At 41.8% G+C, this 18,582-nt stretch overlaps 1 protein-coding gene across 1 annotated transcript in view; it reads left to right on the top strand.

Moving 5' to 3' along the window:
- Nucleotides 1-10,994, top strand: part of LOC126143525 (tubulin beta-3 chain-like) — a gene marked incomplete at its 3' end in the record, with an annotated part of 80,549 nt that extends 69,555 nt beyond the window's left edge. The window contains exons 5-7 of the mRNA XM_049915432.1: nucleotides 1,136-1,335; nucleotides 2,881-3,133; nucleotides 10,845-10,994. Coding sequence (XP_049771389.1) covers nucleotides 1,136-1,335; nucleotides 2,881-3,133; nucleotides 10,845-10,994 — 603 coding nt within the window. The remainder of the gene's footprint in view (nucleotides 1-1,135; nucleotides 1,336-2,880; nucleotides 3,134-10,844) is intronic.
- Nucleotides 10,995-18,582: the final 7,588 nt, after the last annotated feature.

The raw sequence follows: 18,582 nt of genomic DNA, 5'->3' as shown, positions 1-18,582 counted from the left end.
ATGATGGCAGACGAATGGAACATATCATAACCTAAATCCGAATATCTGTAGCTACGTTTACATACTTAATAAAGTGTGTGCCGTAGTTTGTAACTAATTTACGTTTTCTCTCATATAGTTCAATAATTGTCGCCCTAACTTCTAATACTTTGTTGCATCATTTTAATCATGGTATTAACTTTTGTTCTTTTTCATCTGCAGTTTTTCTCCATCTGATTCTAATCCCCTTATGTTTTAACTGTGATTTAAGTTCTTCCGTTTTACCATTTTGTATTTTTCATGTTCCTCCATGTATTATTTCTAGTCATTTTGACTGATGTACTGTAATCCCTACTTTTGCTTGAATCTGCATCTGTGTTATTTTGTCCATACTTCACTTAGAATATGTTTTACATGTTTGTATAACTATCAGCATCCAAAATACGTATGTCTTCCTCCGAAAAATAAATTTGACTACATTGCACAGATAATATAAACTTCGTTTGTTTTGTAACAGTTACGGATTTTGAAACGTTGAAATACCATAATTAAAATAGCGTGTACAAAGATTTCAAATGTAAAGAGAATAATAATAAAAATAACAAATAAACTGTAATTAAAATAACAGCAAAAGATTAGCAATAAAAAGTAATACTTACCCCAATTAATTGAATAATTATCTAAGTTATTCCAATAAAAGCTTGAAAATACAAATTGTAAAAGCTCACAACAGGATTCTAACCCAAAACCTTCAACATGTCATGTATGTCTTAATCACTACACTACGCTGCCACTTCAGAAAATAGTATTTTACGCAAAATAGTGCACGCATTTGTATCGAACTATTCTTTCGCATTGCAGTTGCTCACCTTTGGGAAAACAGTGATTAATGTTGCCGTTTTTCAAGTAGTATTAATGCATTGTGCCACGCAGCAACTACTGACACTTGCTCATATTGACACGAAAATAGTTATTTCCGTTTGATGCACACCACAACGTGCGTGTTCCGATGAATGCACAGAAACTACTGTTACAGTACCTGTGTGACGCCAGTGTTCGCATTGGCGTCTGGGAATTTTTTCTCGCTAGGGGTTAGAATGGCATTTCTCCTTTTTATGTATACCTCGAATGTAGCCACACATTGTTCTTTCCGTAGGTGTCGGACACGGTGGTGGAACCGTACAACGCTACATTATCAGTCAATAGGCTGGTGGAGATTACAGACCAGACTTATTGCATAGACAATGAGGCACTGTACAACATATGCTTCCAGACGCTGAAGGTGCCTAATCCCAGCTATAGCGACCTCAACCACCTCGTCTCACTCACAATGTCAGGAGTCACAACGTGTCTCAGGTACGACTATTAATAAACAGGAAGAACTGTTGATGGCTGCGATGTCTCACTTTTCTTGTCACGGTTGAAGGTGTGTTCAGCCGAATTTGTATTTCCCTTTTCGCACAGCATAACTCTCAGCACCTGGATAAGAATACTGATTAGATTGTCGAAACAGTACGAAAATGGATACAAACTCGGCTGAAAATAAAATAAAGCATTGGTGGTTAATTGTTTCTCTCTCTCTCTCTCTCTCTCTCTCTCTCTCTCTCACACACACACACACACACACACACACACACACACACACACACACACACACACACACACACACACACACACACACACACACAAGGTACCCTGGTGTGAAGTGCGAAAATGTAAAATTAATCGAACATGACATGGGTTAGCGTCGAATACATAGTATCAAGTTTATCCGGCGTAAGTGTTATAATGAATTGATAAAGTACTTTATATTTCCTATACTGTATTTATACTTCCAAAATTTGTAAATAGTTTTCACAATGATTGAATTTATTTTCCTGTCCAATAAGGTATGTAGGTAACCAAGCATTACCAGTTAATCATTTCGCAATCAAAAATTTGAGATAGTCTTATCACCCGGTTCTTCATCAACTTGGGTTTCATAGTACAAAAATGGACTATTCCATCAAAATAAACTGTGTCTTAGCACAATCCTCTTTATCATCGAAGCACTAGTTTTGAACCTGCAACATTTTTAGGGATGCTTCAGCTGGAAATTGCAGAAACATTGACGAATTAGCAATTCTTAAGTGCAAACAAGAGCGTCCTCGACTGAAGTGTTGGCACTGCTACCCACATAGTGACTATTTTTTAAAGAATAAATACATAGTTTACCATATGTAGCACGATATCGATCACAACGATACGTAAGATGTCAGATTTTTCGGTGTACTGAAGTTTTGCTATAACGAAAACAATGATTCTCATTTTAAATACTTCGAAACAGGAAACAGTTTTAAAGCTATTTCATGACAGTTGTTACTTATTTACAAAAGTTCTGTCAAGGAATCTAATTATGAGAAACCATACCTCTACAGCTTTTAAGTAAAATAACAATTTATAGAATTGGTCAACTAAACAATCTACATTAACGCTGATTTTTAGAGAGAATATTTCACATTACTTGACTAGTATGGATATGTTGATAGGACACATTTAGGACACATTAGAGGCATCAAGTAACAGTAAACTTCGAAATAGAGGAATGTGTGTGGTGGTAAAAATTGTAGAGCTGAGCAAGGCTTGAGTACTGTAAGCAGGTTACAGTGAATATACGTTGATGAAATTAAAGACGGTCTCCCCAAAAGACAACTAACGGGTTACAGAGCTGCCTCTTAAGATTCTCATAGTGATACCATTTCACAGAACGTATGACAAATAGGTATCACATATAACATTGGTCTAGTAAAAGTATATAAACAGTAGAATGATGGTACGCCAACAAATAGGAAAAATGTATAAAGATTATCGCTATTGATGTTTTTCCTTTGGCATATTGATACATCGTTGTCACTTGTACAGGTTCCCTGGGCAGCTGAATGCGGACCTGCGTAAGCTTGCTGTGAACATGGTTCCTTTCCCGCGTCTGCACTTCTTCATGCCGGGCTTCGCTCCGCTTACGTCACGCGGTTCACAGCAATACCGCGCGCTCACCGTGGCGGAGCTCACACAGCAAATGTTTGACGCCAAGAACATGATGGCCGCCTGTGATCCAAAGCACGGGCGATACCTCACCGTTGCCGCGATCTTCCGCGGCCGCATGTCCGTGAAGGAGGTAAGTTACGGTCTCTCCTAAGTGTATGTAAACCTAAAAAGTTGAGACAAATAACATAAATTTAAACCGACATGTTGATAACAGAAAAGATATTTCAGCCTTTGATTGTTTTGAGAAAGAGGTGAAACACGCTGCTGCTGCTGCTGCTGTTGTTTTCGTCGACCATCTCGTCACGTTTTGCGTTGGTACTTATCTGTTAAGGCATGTGTACGCGAGTGCTTATGTTTGCAGGCATTTTTACGTATACCTCTGTCGGATTCCCTTGGCGCAATTACTAGCTTCCTACGATAGAAGTCAATCGTATATTCCTTCGACTGGTCAATTTTCCATGGGTGGCGTTCATTCACAAACTTAAAAAGATGTCACTGTCAGCATTAACTTTCTAAATTACTTACAAAATTGGCAGTTCCGGTTTCTGGAACATAGCTCAACAGAACATGTCAACTAACATTTATGCTCTTATTCATAAAATAGTCTGTACTGGTGTAAAATTCAGAGCTGAGCAGAGCGTGGCAAATTGATTATACTTCTGCCTTCAAAAATTTGTAGTACGATCTGGCTCTAAGTAAAACAATTGACAATGATCGTTAACTGTTAAATGGAGCAAACTAACAATACGCTTAAATCAGACAGCGACTGCAGCTGCTGTGAACGTGTAATGTAGTGAGGGAAATTCACTCTGAAGATTCCTTGTGCTGGTGCTCTGAAATGCTCATCAAGCACATGGAGAAATTTCGAATTCAGTGGCCAGCGTGGCTCTGCATCGTGTTCAACGATTGACGTCCATATCCTCGTTCGGATCAACTTCGCGCCCAGACTCATTGGTCAAAGCTCAGACACTTACCTCCAACATGACACAAGATTAGACTTCTCTGCTCCACGGCACCCGAAGGAATTCTGCTAATCTCGTCCACGACAGAAGACTGAGCCCCCACTTTCTCAAACGTTATGAAAGTCCACGAACACGACGTGTGAATTATGTGCCAAAACGTTAAGAACCAGCAATCGAAAATGGTAGTGCTCTCTTGCACCAATTGCACATCACCCCTTGTACTGTACAGCCTTCTTCCACAAGCTGGGGAAAAAGTATATCCCCATGCTAGCACATCTCGAGGCATCGAACAGGAGTTCACTGTCAAGTTTCCTGACGTCACGATCGGTGTCCGTCGACACCTATTTTGCGTGCACGGGAAACAGTGGCATCGGAAAAACGCAACAGCCCTCCGAGAGACACAGCGTCAGGCGTACAGCAGAGCCGCCCCATTTCGGATATTTCGGCGACCTGTTTTCACAGGTCCAGCTGATAACGGTCTTGCAGGGACGTTCTGTGGAAACATGAGGACCCCTGCAGAAACGATGGAATGAACATATCCTTGGCCAAGAGAAATTGTCAGTGCCTCGGCTTTTTGCAGCTCGGCGAAAGCAGTCGTCAAGAGTTCTGCCTCTGGCCTATGGAACAATACGCTGTGGCGCGCTCTGGGCTCACCGCTTGCCGTAGGCAGTGGACCTCCCAAACCCCATCACCTCTCCAGTGCCTTAAGCCATGTCCGCTGCCTCTGCTGTGCTGACCAGTCGCCCTTCACTCTGTCTATACCTATTTTTAAGACCCATAGTGTTCTCCGAAGTGGAATCAGTAAACCTCATCTGCCACAGCCATGGCTTCCGACAAAGCAAGCGCTCAGTTCTATCAGCTCTAATAACTTCACGCATCTAGCTAACAATTAATTCAGTGTTACAATCACAGACAACTCTCTTTAGTAGCCTCATTGACCATAGAGCCTTCCTAACCTAATGAAAGTACCTTAAATGTATGTGTCTGCTTGAATGAACAATTAAAGCGGAAGAAAGGCAGGGCCGAAATACTTGCCGTCTTTAAATTTTTCTGTATGTTGTGTAGTTTTTGCAGTGTCGTCTTCTGAAACAGAGGTACTTACGAATAACACTGTATCATTTTCATCGTCATATTACAAGCTACCAAGATTACATTCGATATAGTCGTCAAGGTTATTAATTAACGCAAGATGCCAAATTATCAGTGCAGTGTTCTAAATCTTAATGAGATTTAAGGGAAGGAAGTGGTAATTTGAAGTGGTATAACATAGCAAAACTGAGGACGCCAGTAATACCATGTCAGATCAGTTCATGTATTCACAACTGCCAACAAACCTGCCAGTAATTGACCTAGTCTCGTTTTCGCTTAATGTGGGCACATTTTCACACCTATGAAATCCACCAATGAAGATGGGCTATAGAACATGTGTACGTACACTCCTGGAAATTGAAATAAGAACACCGTGAATTCATTGTCCCAGGAAGGGGAAACTTTATTGACACATTCCTGGGGTCAGATACATCACATGATCACTCTGACAGAACCACAGGCACATAGACACAGGCAACAGAGCATGCACAATGTCGGCACTAGTACAGTGTATATCCACCTTTCGCAGCAATGCAGGCTGCTATTCTCCCATGGAGACGATCGTAGAGATGCTGGATGTAGTCCTGTGGAACGGCTTGCCATGCCATTTCCACCTGGCGCCTCAGTTGGACCAGCGTTCGTGCTGGACGTGCAGACCGCGTGAGACGACGCTTCATCCAGTCCCAAACATGCTCAATGGGGGACAGATCCGGAGATCTTGCTGGCCAGGGTAGTTGACTTACACCTTCTAGAGCACGTTGGGTGGCACGGGATACATGCGGACGTGCATTGTCCTGTTGGAACAGCAAGTTCCCTTGCCGGTCTAGGAATGGTAGAACGATGGGTTCGATGACGGTTTGGATGTACCGTGCACTATTCAGTGTCCCCTCGACGATCACTAGTGGTGTACGGCCAGTGTAGGAGATCGCTCCCCACACCATGATGCCGGGTGTTGGCCCTGTGTGCCTTGGTCGTATGCAGTCCTGATTGTGGCGCTCACCTGCACGGCGCCAAACACGCATACGACCATCATTGGCACCAAGGCAGAAGCGACTCTCATCGCTGAAGACGACACGTCTCCATTCGTCCCTCCATTCACGCCTGTCGCGACACCACTGGAGGCGGGCTGCACGATGTTGGGGCGTGAGCGGAAGACGGCCTAACGGTGTGCGGGACCGTAGCCCAGCTTCATGGAGACGGTTGCGAATGGTCCTCGCCGATACCCCAGGAGCAACAGTGTCCCTAATTTGCTGGGAAGTAGCGGTGCGGTCCCCTACGGCACTGCGTAGGATCCTACGGTCTTGGCGTGCATCCGTGCGTCGCTGCGGTCCGGTCCCAGGTCGACGGGCACGTGCACCTTCTGCCGACCACTGGCGACAACATCGATGTATTGTGGAGACCTCACGCCCCACGTGTTGAGCAATTCGGCGGTACGTCCACCCGGCCTCCCGCATGCCCACTATACGCCCTCGCTCAAAGTCCGTCAACTGCACATACGGTTCACGTCCACGCTGTCGCGGCATGCTACCAGTGTTAAAGACTGCGATGGAGCTCCGTATGCCACGGCAAACTGGCTGACACTGACGGCGGCGGTGCACAAATGCTGCGCAGCTAGCGCCATTCGACGGCCAACACCGCGGTTCCTGGTGTGTCCGCTGTGCCGTGCGTGTGATCGTTGCTTGTACAGCCCTCTCGCAGTGTCCGGAGTAAGTATGGTGGGTCTGACACACCGGTGTCAATGTGTTCTTTTTTCCATTTCCAGGAGTGTATGATGCTCTTAAAAATGTGACACATGCGGAGGCATGAAGTGTCAGTAATGTGTCGTTTCATATTGTAGCTGCCATTTGCGTGAGGCCATGTGAATTAATTGATGAAATTCTATATGTATAATGTCGTTGCGTTTCTGTATTCCACTACAAATGACGAAAGGCTGAAATAGCTTCCGGACATTCTATAAACATAATTTGAAGTCAACATTCTCAACAACCATCGTTCCAGTCTAAACTGAAATGAACAAAAATGCTGTATCGTCATAATCGTAAACAGCATTTAGATAGGTCGGCGCACTATTGCGCAATAAACTTCGTCTGCTCCTATTTGCAGCTTCATTGTACAGCAACTGCTAAGTCATGGAAGCTGTAGAGACCAAACGACAAGCTTTGCACGAAGCGTTCCTAATGTGATTTTCCACAATGATATGTTACATGCTGCAGAGTTTTCGTGGTATCGATAGTAAATCGAAAAAATTATCTATTGCCGAGTTAATGGATTTCTCTAAACCTTCCCCCCTACCCCTACCCCCCAAACTCGGCTAATATGAAAACTAATCTCCCAGATCTCCCAGGATGGTGAGAGAAACGTCGTTCCCCTATCATCTACTGCTCTTAACGTGATGCTGCTACTTAGAATAGCATTTCAGCTCTCTTGGCAGACAACAGCTACTGGCTCATTAAAACTGTTTTGGCCTCTAGGAACGGATTGGCACAGGGTGATACGGATTCCACTGAACATAAAACTGCGTTACTCATACACAGATTAAACAAGTGTGGCAGGGGCCTTCGTAGTCCAGTGAAAAATTACCAATGAGTGTTGTACGATGCGCAAATATTTCATTTTTGCTGTGTTTCTGTTGATAATGATTTGCTTACGTAACTGGTGACTCGGGTGAATGCGGAACCAAAAGGCTAAAACTAACACCTAAAAATAGTGTTTCTACGCTTATATCAAAGTCTATCCTCGTTAATAAGTAACAAAGGCAGATCTACCAATCCATCTCTAACGTCTAGCTGTCCCAGAAGCATGTGTGTATCCCAAACGCGATTGCGAAGTGCATTTCATTAATTGTAAAATATTCAAAGAACAGCAATCCGGTCATACGGCGAATGTCCCAGTATGTGGTCTGATTGAGACAAGTATATTATTGTTTAAATCATCGCTCGTATTGTCAGTCTGTCTTACCTCTACCTTTATCAGCTGTTACTTACTAACGATAATTGTGATTAGATCTGAATCACGTATATTCCTATCACATCGCTAATTTACTGGATGGCCAACAAAACTTACCTCCCACTCCTGGCGAATCACTGTCTAACGTCCCCCGCTGTATGAGGATGGATTCATCGGAGCCAGGGGTCTGTCTGGTATGAACTCTTGCAATACTAGCAAAGAAGACAGCAGACCACCAGCCAAGTACGATCAGCGAACTTCTACTGTCTTTACCTGGAGTACTGAAAATCGGCTTCCACTTAGTGTCATTCAAATATCAAATTTTTAAAGTGCATGGGACACCTGTACCCTTAATATTATGCATGTATAGAGCTACCACAAAATGTCTTTCATATGAGCCGACAACCAAACAAATGTATATGGTCGTATTTTTGATGTAAAAATAGGCGCGATAACTATCTCAAGTACTATAGGCAAAGACAGTGTGAATGACATGGTGAGTGAATCTTAGAAGAATCTGTAAAGTGCTAAATCGAAAATATTTTGTAGAAACAGCACATACAGGTATGATGCAGCTCTTCATGCTAGACTAACCCCTGCAAGTATATCTTATCTGCATAATTACTGCAACCCACATCAGTGTGAATCTGCAGTTTTTTTTATTCCGTGGTCTTCCACTACAGCTTCTACACTCCTTTTTTCCCCCTCCTGTATCAAACTAAAAATTTGTTGATGGATTACTATTTGTCCCATCAACCGATTCTTTTAGTCAAGTAAGAAATTTCGTTTCCCCCGATTTGATTAATGTACATTATTGGTTACTTGATCTACCCATATAATCTTCAGCAATCTTCTGTAGCACCACATAAACACGCTGACTGCCACAAGGCCACATTTGGCGTGCCAGGGCCGCTGACAGCGCGCCCACCAATGGCCTCTTGGCAGTCAATGTACTGAATGTGGCGCTACAGAAGAATGCTGAAGATTATATGGATAGATCGAGTAACTAATAATGCAATTAATCAAATTGGGGGAAACGAAATTTGAGTTAACTTGCCTAAAAGAAAGAAACGTTGATGAGAGACATGCTGAGTCAACATGTTAACGTGCTATGTTCTTTACACGTCACTTCCTTTACAGGTTGAACTCACGTCAAATATCTTCTGGAAATGGAAATAATTTCTAATTTTCAAATTTGTTTTAGGTGTAGACAAATTTCGTTCTGAAATGCTTTCCTTGCTACAGCCATTTCGTATTTTATATGATCTATAATTCAACCATCATCAGTTACTTAGCTGCCAAAATAGCAAACCCCATTTTTTTTTAATCCTATTCCCTCAGCGTCACTTCATTAAATGAGGTTATACCATTTCCTTTGTTTCACCTTTATTGATGATCATATTATAATTACCCTTTCTAGGCACTATGCGTTCTGTTCAAACTGCCGTTCAGTCGCTAGCCTTAATTGACAAAATTACAGGCTCATCAGAAAATGTTTTCATTTCTTCTCCTTCAACTTTAATTGCCTCTCCAAAATTCTCCTTGATTTCCTCTACTTGCTCAATGGGCGCATTAAATATTGTGAATAGACTACCTTCTTCTCTCTCTCTCTCTCTCTCTCTCTCTCTCTCTCTCTCTCTCTCTCTCTCTCTCTCTCTCAGCAACTGCAGTCTGATTTCTGTGCAAGTTATTAATAACATTTCGCTTCCTATCTTTCAACTGAGCTGCCTTCATAATTTAAAAAAGTTTATTCCAGTCAACATTGTAAATCAACAAATGCTATAAACGTAGATTCGCCATTCTTCAACCTATCGTTCAAGAAAGTCGGCAAGTATAGCGCTACGAACTTCCAAATTTCTCTCGATAGCCTAAATTCTCAGGATACCTTCAACCACTGTTTCTATTCAGCTTTAAATAATTGCCTTTGCAGCTATGGCTTGCTGTACTGGTTGTACCTTCGTCAACGTAATATCATCGATGCATTTTCTTAGTACATAAGCTGTTCAAAGCCTATTGTCTTCCATTTTCACTAGGTATTAAGGCATATACTGAATGCTGATACAGCATGGGCGAATTACATCAAGGTGAACTGTTAAGAGGCATTTACCGTGTACAGATAACCACAGCACGAGTGACAGTAATTTGTACTTGCGACATACAACCCGACACAGGATGCGCACACGTAAATGCTCAGATATCTCCTACATATATTCTAGTGCACATCAAACAACTGACGTATGAAACAAAATTAGATACATATTTGCGAAATGTCTTGGAGTTCGATCAAGTCTCTACAGCAGTTACTTTCCAGTCTAGAAATATTTTTTCTATTTGCTATTTCGCATTTTTTGCGCAAAATTTTAATTTATTCTGACATAGCATTTTCAGGCGATTTTTAAAAAATTTATTCGAAAATTATAATTCGATACTTATTAACGAACATCTCCATTTAATAATTCAGAATTTTATTGAGAGTACGTAAAATTTTCTGATAGCCAGATCATAAACAAGGTCTTAAAAATAACGAGACTGGTAAGCTATCGGCAGCTGTATTAATTAGCCTGAAATATTTTGATCTTAATGACACTCTGAAGTCTTGTGGTCTTCAAAGGCGATTTGCTTGGAGTTCTCGTGCGAATTACGTCGTACTGCTGTAGCAAACTGGTGCCTGGTCACTGATCTCAAAATTTTATACTTAAGAAGGAAATCGAAGAAGACTATCTTCTAAGGTGGTCTTGTCAGTATTATAATGGACTTGTTATTCTGCCAAATTGGCACTATTAACACAAGTTTATGTAGAACATATGCTGTTGTCCCAGTGAAAGCACCCGAAATTGTTTACAGGTGGACGAGCAGATTCTGAGCATGCAGAACAAGAACAGCAACTACTTCGCTGAGTGGATCCCTAACAACGTGAAGACGGCCGTGTGCGACATTCCGCCCAAGGGCCTCAGCATGTCCTCTACATTCATCGGCAATACAACGGCCATACAGGTAAAAAATAAAAAACTAAAACGGTGTGTCCAAAGCACGCTGAAAACTAATAATCACAATGTGGTCCAAATTAAATAAAAAGAGGGCAAATATTGTTAACGAAGGGCGAAATCCATTCGCTTATAGCGCACTGCAACGTGGTGGACGGCAGCTTCATTTACGTCATACAACCGCCCCACCACTTTACTCGCTTACTTAACACTGGAATACCTCTGACAGTAACGTCTCATAGGCTCGATGCATGCGAACGAGTCAGCAATGTGCTCGCAACGTCAGATATTGTTTCGGTACATACAGGGCCTCATAATACCGGTAATCCCGCAGTAATAGTAGTTCGTATGGCAACGGGTATGGACGTAGGCAGAAAAAAGCAGATAGATAATGCTCTCCCCCGGGATAAAGTCATTTGCTGGTTATAGCAATTTCACGTTTCTAACACGCACATAGACATAAAAACTGACGGCCGGTCGGCCGGCCGCCACATCGACCAAGTCCGAGTCGTTCACTTCAGGTGGCCAATAAAACCGACCGCCTCTGACAAAGCTAAGTCCGGCCATCTGCACACTATGGCAACGCTTTAAGATGCGGAAGCTTCAGGGGAAAGTGTTGTGTACTTACGAGATACTCTGCGGTTGCGTTAGCCCGTGGGCTAGTGGTAATCGTCGTGCATTCTAAACTTAGTCGTCTAAAGTTATGAACAGCGAAGATAATTCGCATCACATTCTGCCCACTTCTAATAAAGAAATACTTTCAGAAACAATTCCGCAGGACAGCTCGTGGTTGCGTCGCTATCAATGCAGCTTATGCTCCAGCGTTTCCTGGCGATGCATCAGTAACCGGCCACCGGTCAGACGCCACCCGCCGCCTGAAATCGGTCGCCGCCCAGTTGAACGCGGCGCCACGCTTTCGGTGTATGTATCAACCGCCATTTTCGAATTTGGAGTTCTAGTTCTCATCTTGCAGTTAAGCATTGGATTTTGCACACTTCAAAATCATGAACTACCGTTAAGCATTAAGGATTGATTTTCCACATTAAGAAAGTCTCGACTACTGATAAAGTGATGGATTGCCATATAACCACCATACGACATTTGCATTCAACAGCCAATCTTCAGAAGTTTGGTGTAGGAATCCTGCATGCTCCGATTCGAAACAACTGAAATCAACGAAGTAACTATTACTGCAGTTTTGCTTGATCATTATCAGGTCGCTCATTGAGAATTCCTATGCAATACTGTTACTGGTGACGAGTTATGAAGTTCTTATCGTTAACTTCCTAACAAGAAATGAAAGGCTGAGCCCCCAAAAGACGTAAACTCGAGAAAAGAGTAGTGTGAACATAATACTTTCCATCTGGTAGCTCCAAAAGTGCAGTTTGCTCTACGAATTCTTCCCCAAGGGAGTGTCCATCACAGCTGGAATTTGTTGCCAGCAATTGACAACTTTCGGCGGCAGTGTAAGAAAATCGACTGACAAAACATAACTACATGTGCTAATGCATGATAACGCACTCTGTTAATTTGAGACACACAACTATCCAGGAGATTAATAGGGCAGTCATTTCTCAGGAACTTGTATCGATGGGGAAGTCATCTCTCAGGCACTTGTCCCTCTCATCGTATACTCGTAAAATTTTACCTTTCCCGCTCTTCATCGATCAACCGTCAAGGCAATTCATTTCTAGATGAAAATGCTCTTTAAATTACACTGGTTTAATAACTTTGTTAGAACCAGTAGGTTTCTACAGACGAAGCATTTGGAAACTACTTCAGCGTTGTCATACTGTGAAAGGCTATACTGTTGCTGATATAACTGGGTTTTCCATTACTTTATTGAACACAACTGTATTCACTTCACTAATACAAATTAAATTCAACTTACTACGGAAACATCACGACGGTAGTCTACCTTAATAAAGCATTACATGCCTGTAAGAAGACTGTGCCTATTTTAACACAAATTAATAGGATATTACCGACTTTTGACTTCGAAAAGGTCTCTATTTACTTCGTCTTGTATCATACTCAAATATTATGAAAATGCGGCGGATCATAGGTAGAATTATGTTTTCACAGCAACAAAAAATATGTCGGCAGAAAATAAGAGTGGCATTACGAATTTTTCAGTACCATAAGGTTTTCGCTGTGACACTAAGGGGCACTGAAAGTAGCAAGACAAATTTTCTCGAGCGTTGTCATACGATTTCCATAATGAGTTTCTATCTGCCTGCTTGTAGCTCTGCCACAAAAGAATTAAAAGTACGGCTTTCAGTGAGACTCGAAAGGCGAACGAAAACAGCTTGTAATCGGCAGGCAAGCACGTTACCTCGGAGCTAGCGAAATGGTGCGCCGTCTGTGAGTTACTTATCGGCACAGTAGCTGCTATGACAGATAAGTCGCAACATTTGAGACGAGAGTAGTTGTACTTCCCGTTTCCAACGACTTTCGTGGACTCAAAAGCATTAACTGATATCCTTATATCACTTCGCAAGAGAAAATCACATGATTCAATTGAAACGACAGCATAATATCAAGTGAATTTAGCGGGATAGTTCTGTGCCATCACGGATGTAACTCGTCTGTCACAGAGTTGCCAAACATATTCTGCGTTGTTGCCAAGTTTCAGTTATACTCTCAGGAAGGATACCAGCTGATGCGTTCTGTGAGTGACACCGGAAGTGGCTATATCTTCATCTCAAAGTTGTGGCTCGCAAGGGCCGGAATATACTCACAATATTTCAATGAGTCTTATTAGCATTTCTGTAGCTAGGTTTAGGGGCTGGAGTGGAATTACCTGTAATACATCGAAGCACTGAATGCAAAGGAAACGTCATAAATAACTGCGACGATTATTTGTTTTACTGTCTTAATCGGACCGAAACCTTGAAAGCGTAATCACCAGACGCGACTCACAATTTTGGAACTTCTCCAGTGTTTGAGTTGACAACGTATCTTTCCTATACAATATTGTTATTGAGATCACTGTCAGTGGCACATCTACCAGAAGACAGGCACGACCTGGCTTCTTCTTGTCAGCTTTTCTGGCGTATATTCTCCCGTTGCTCGAAACGTGAAGACTTAAGGTGATTTCGAATATTCCATATGGCGAAAATCTGATGTTTCTTTTCTTCCAGGTCTAACATTAAAAAAAGTTGCAATAAGCAGCAGGAAAGCGCCTGTGAACCAACAATTAATAATGCAGTCATAATTAGTGGAATCTGGCAAACTCCATCTGTCATCTGATAATTGTGAAAAACTACTTTTTTCATCTGCACAGCACCACAATATGAACTCCAGGGTTTCGTACGATTCCTATACTTAATTTCGTTGTGATCGTTTTCAATGACATGAGAGGAGAAGCAAAACCATCTGACTTGAAACATACTTTCCCAGCGGGATTGGAATGTTTGGCTACAGTTGCAGTAACACTTCCAGTGTGGTATCAACAATGTGACCAATCACTCACTGCTGTAGTATAGGCTAGGACAGAAAGGAGCAAGTTTCCCACAAAGTAAACGAAGAGAGACCCTGTCGCTGTCACTTATTAAACATGAATGGTTCAGAAAATTTCAAATATATCTAGTGAAATGAATAGGTTAATGCAGCTCCAGTCCGTCATTATCAGTGAGTCGCCAAACATTTTCCGAATAGCACTGAAGATAGAAGTGTGTGTGTGTGTGTGTGTGTGTGTGTGTGTGTGTGTGTGTGTGTGTGTGTGTGTGTGTACATTTGCAGGGTTTTTCAGGAGGAATAGTAGATATTTTAGCGGGTGGTGGTATAGACGAATTGCATAAAAGAATTCCATACAAATGTGTCCACTTTTATTGAGTACAGAGATACAGCTGTTAGTACGTAACCCTAAAAAACTCAAAGCAAAGGCAATTGAGGACGTTCAAAGTTTATTTTCAAAAAATTCTCCCCCGACTTCAATCCAATTTTGACTTCTCTTGATAGCACCAAGTGTAGCTCTTCCGAGGTCGTCTTTGCGTTCTTTTAGGAGGGCTGCACTATTCTTAATCCGAACGATCAAATCGGCTCTTGAGTTAACTTTTACTTTGTAGATTTCACCTTTTAACCATCCCCACAGGCAAAAATCAAAAGAAACAAGGTCTGGGGACCTCAGTAGCCAAGGAAAGTGGCCATATCTACTGATCCATCTTCCGGGAAATGTTAGGTTTGGATTGTCTCCTGACGACTAGAATGTGCAGGAGCCCCGTTATGCTGAAGGAACATAAGCATTCTTGGAGCAAAAGGAACCTCTTCCAATAATGCTGGAATCTCATTTTCAAGCAATTGTAGACAACGGGGTCTTGTAAGGACCAACATATAAAGCGAAAATGCATTGACCCCAGCTGTATGTACTCAATAAATATTGGACACATGTTGTATGGCATTTTTCTGCGATTTATCTGTACTACCACATCCTACAATATTTACTATTCTCCTGAAACATACTGTATAATTATTCAGGTCTCGACGGGACATCGAAAGTTTTCAGTGCTAGACGCACGTCATCATCCGAAACCTCGCCAGAATACAGAGTAGCTGCGGGCGAATGGCATAATTGACGGATTGGGGGGGAGGGGGGGTACCGCGTATGTGGTATGCGGCAAAGATGAGAATTTTCGTCAGACGAGGCGCGTGTATAGATAGGTCCTGCAAGCATCTTGGACGTTGTGTCCCGATAGTGCAATGGTCAGCGCTTCTGCCTAGTCAGCAGGAGATCCCGTTTCGAACCCCTTGCGGTCACGCGTTTTCATCTGCCGCCGCTGCTGTATTTCAACGTCCTGTGTAGTGTGGAGGTCTGTCCTTCGATATTTAAGATGAAATTGTTTTTTGGGGCAATACTGTGATTTGCGAACATTTGTCTTGCCATCAATGTAACGGGACTTCAGCGGCATCCATTATTGTAGCGCATATTTAGTCAAGTAATGAATGATAAGAATACAAGCATTTACGAACAGTGGAAGCAGGAAGCAGCTGATCACTTAACCAAGTGCAACATAGTCATTTCAGTTGCATAGCTGATGGTAATATTTGTCACACAATTCACTGTAGAATTAATGTAGTACCTGCACGATTCTCTCTGTAGACTTACTGTATCATTAGCAGCCTGTGAATGGAGTACTATGTTCGTTAAATCAGATTACTCAAGCTGATGCCCAATAAAGAGAAGCGACGCCGCCACCATACTATCTTTATTTACGTAGGTAGTCAGCGCTAGATTATGTGCGCCACCATTAACGTTACTGTAAGCAGTAACACCATACATCCACTGCAACCCAGACCATTATCATGCAGTTGTTACTCGCATTTATGTTCGTCGCTGATGTTCGTCAAGAATAGCGTAAATCACCTCGTGAATGTGAAGTTCCATTTGTATTCCGCGTAGGGCAGAGAGAATCCTAAATAACAGTAAGAGATCACCCAGAGAAGTAAGAGTCCACGTATTGTCTCAAGTTGTTGCAGTTTGATATTAATGTAGTTCCCGATGGTTTCACACTAACGGTATCTTTTGGCTATCGGAGTACTCATATGGGAATTATCAAAGTGTGATTCCTAGAACACTCAACTACCTTAATAACACCTCATTTTGGAGTGAATATGGCTAGGAAAGCGACGTTAGTTTGACGTTTCCGTCCGTCTCCTGACGACTTAAGAATGAAGTCTGAAGTGCACTCACAGTTGTTGTCTGCCGCATGAATTCTGTAAAGTATTTCTGAATACAGACATGTGCAAATATCTTCATGGCTCTAGGGAAACTCATCTTCGTTGCATTTTTTTTCCATATCGTAATTAGCACAGTAACATAAGGCTCATTCTGTTGAACTTGATGCCCACAAATCCTTATATAAGAATCTGCGAGAGGTAATAATGTATGAAACACTGTTGGATAAAAAATAGAGCTCCCTGCTTTTTGAGTTTCCGATAGGGTCTACGATAAGACTCCGGTGCCATATTATGCTTCAGAACACTTCATACTAGAACAAAAGCTATTGTATGAGAAGAGGAAATGACATATGCTTCTCAGAAACTTGTTTTTTATTTTCTCACTTCATACTAAAACAAGGGCATTGATATGAGAGGAGGAAATTAAATATACTCTTCTAAGACATAATTTTTCCTAGTGTGTTACTACTGCGTGCATGAAAGCTCTGCAGTTAATTTTTGTGTATTGGATAATTTTGGTATCACCTCACATTACTTTGGGAGAAGGTTCCTATTTTCTTTGGATCCAAATAGTGGAGATATCCTCACTGGTTAATATTCTGATGACTAATGACATGATACCCGTTCCAATTGCTCCATGGCATCTGTGAGTAGATTGTCGCGCTGGTTACTATAGGAACATGCAGGCAGTGATGTCCGCTCACTGCGGCCAGAGCAAGGTGATTTCTTCATGTTTACGGCGAAGCGTTTGCTGCAGTGTCCACGCTCAGCCAACATAAACAAATCGCGGTGGCACTGGGTGAGATTTTCCATTTACTTTGCATTGTAAGAATTGTGAGGAGGAGACTTAAAGTAAATGGACTTGTACGCAAAAGAGATGCGACAAAGCAAAGCTTGCCCGATTATCAATCAATTGTCCACATGGGTTTTGTGGACGAATATACTTTCAGTAACCAACCCAACCACAATCATTACGTAAGATTTCTCGAAGGCGTCAGGGCATTGATTCCATTAAGGTCCTCGATAGTGTAGCGTGATGGTTTACTTCCCACCATACGTTTTCCATATTCGACCACAGGTCGCGTACATTTGTAGGTCCACATAGCAATGACTTCGTTACCTCTGTCCACATAGTCTCTATCGGGTTGACCGTGGGACGAACGGCAAAAGCTTTTTCCGCTCTTGGCCCTGAAATCAATCTTGCATTGCTCTGCTCTGATGAATGGGGCTCTGCTCCTGTAAATAAACTTATCTCGTTACTTCATATATTTAAATAAGGTATTTGTAATAAGCACATTGTATTAGTATTTTCCATAGTGTTTAAGAATGCATGCCCTGTCATAGATAAGAAATCTAGATTCAATAGTCCGATTAGGAATGTGGTTTATCGAATAAATCATGTGATGAGAGTCGTAGTCGGAAATCCACATTAAGACTGACTGGCTGAATCCGATTAGAACGATCTGGCATCGAACTGAAACTACAGAAATCGGATAATTTGAACGTCTGTATTGCAACAACGCTGCGCTCATAAATTCCTTTGGTGGAGTAACAGGTAGCAACTGTCTAAGAAAGTGAGGAATATGTCTACTAGCAGCAACGTAACGTAATTATAACCTATATTTATGTGATGCAAATATTGAATCGAACAATATACATCTATTTCAGTGGTAGGAAGACACACCATATTGAATTTGCTGATTACAATAATAATAAAAACACAACTATGGAAGAGTTAAAACTACTGGTGTATATAGGAGCACTCACTACACTAAATATACACACTAAGCAGAGATCAGAACCAACCAACACACAGAAGAAACCCACAAAACCAGCATGGCAACACAGGCTACAGATCAGAATAGAAAAACTGAGAAAAGACATCGGACAGCTAACACAATTTATAAGAAATGAAATGT

The sequence above is a fragment of the Schistocerca cancellata genome, unplaced genomic scaffold, assembly GCF_023864275.1.
Source record: "Schistocerca cancellata isolate TAMUIC-IGC-003103 unplaced genomic scaffold, iqSchCanc2.1 HiC_scaffold_818, whole genome shotgun sequence".
Classification (NCBI taxonomy): Eukaryota; Metazoa; Arthropoda; class Insecta; order Orthoptera; family Acrididae; genus Schistocerca; species Schistocerca cancellata.
The sequence above is the reverse complement of the archived record's forward strand: the minus strand, read 5'-3'. Positions and strand labels throughout refer to the sequence as shown.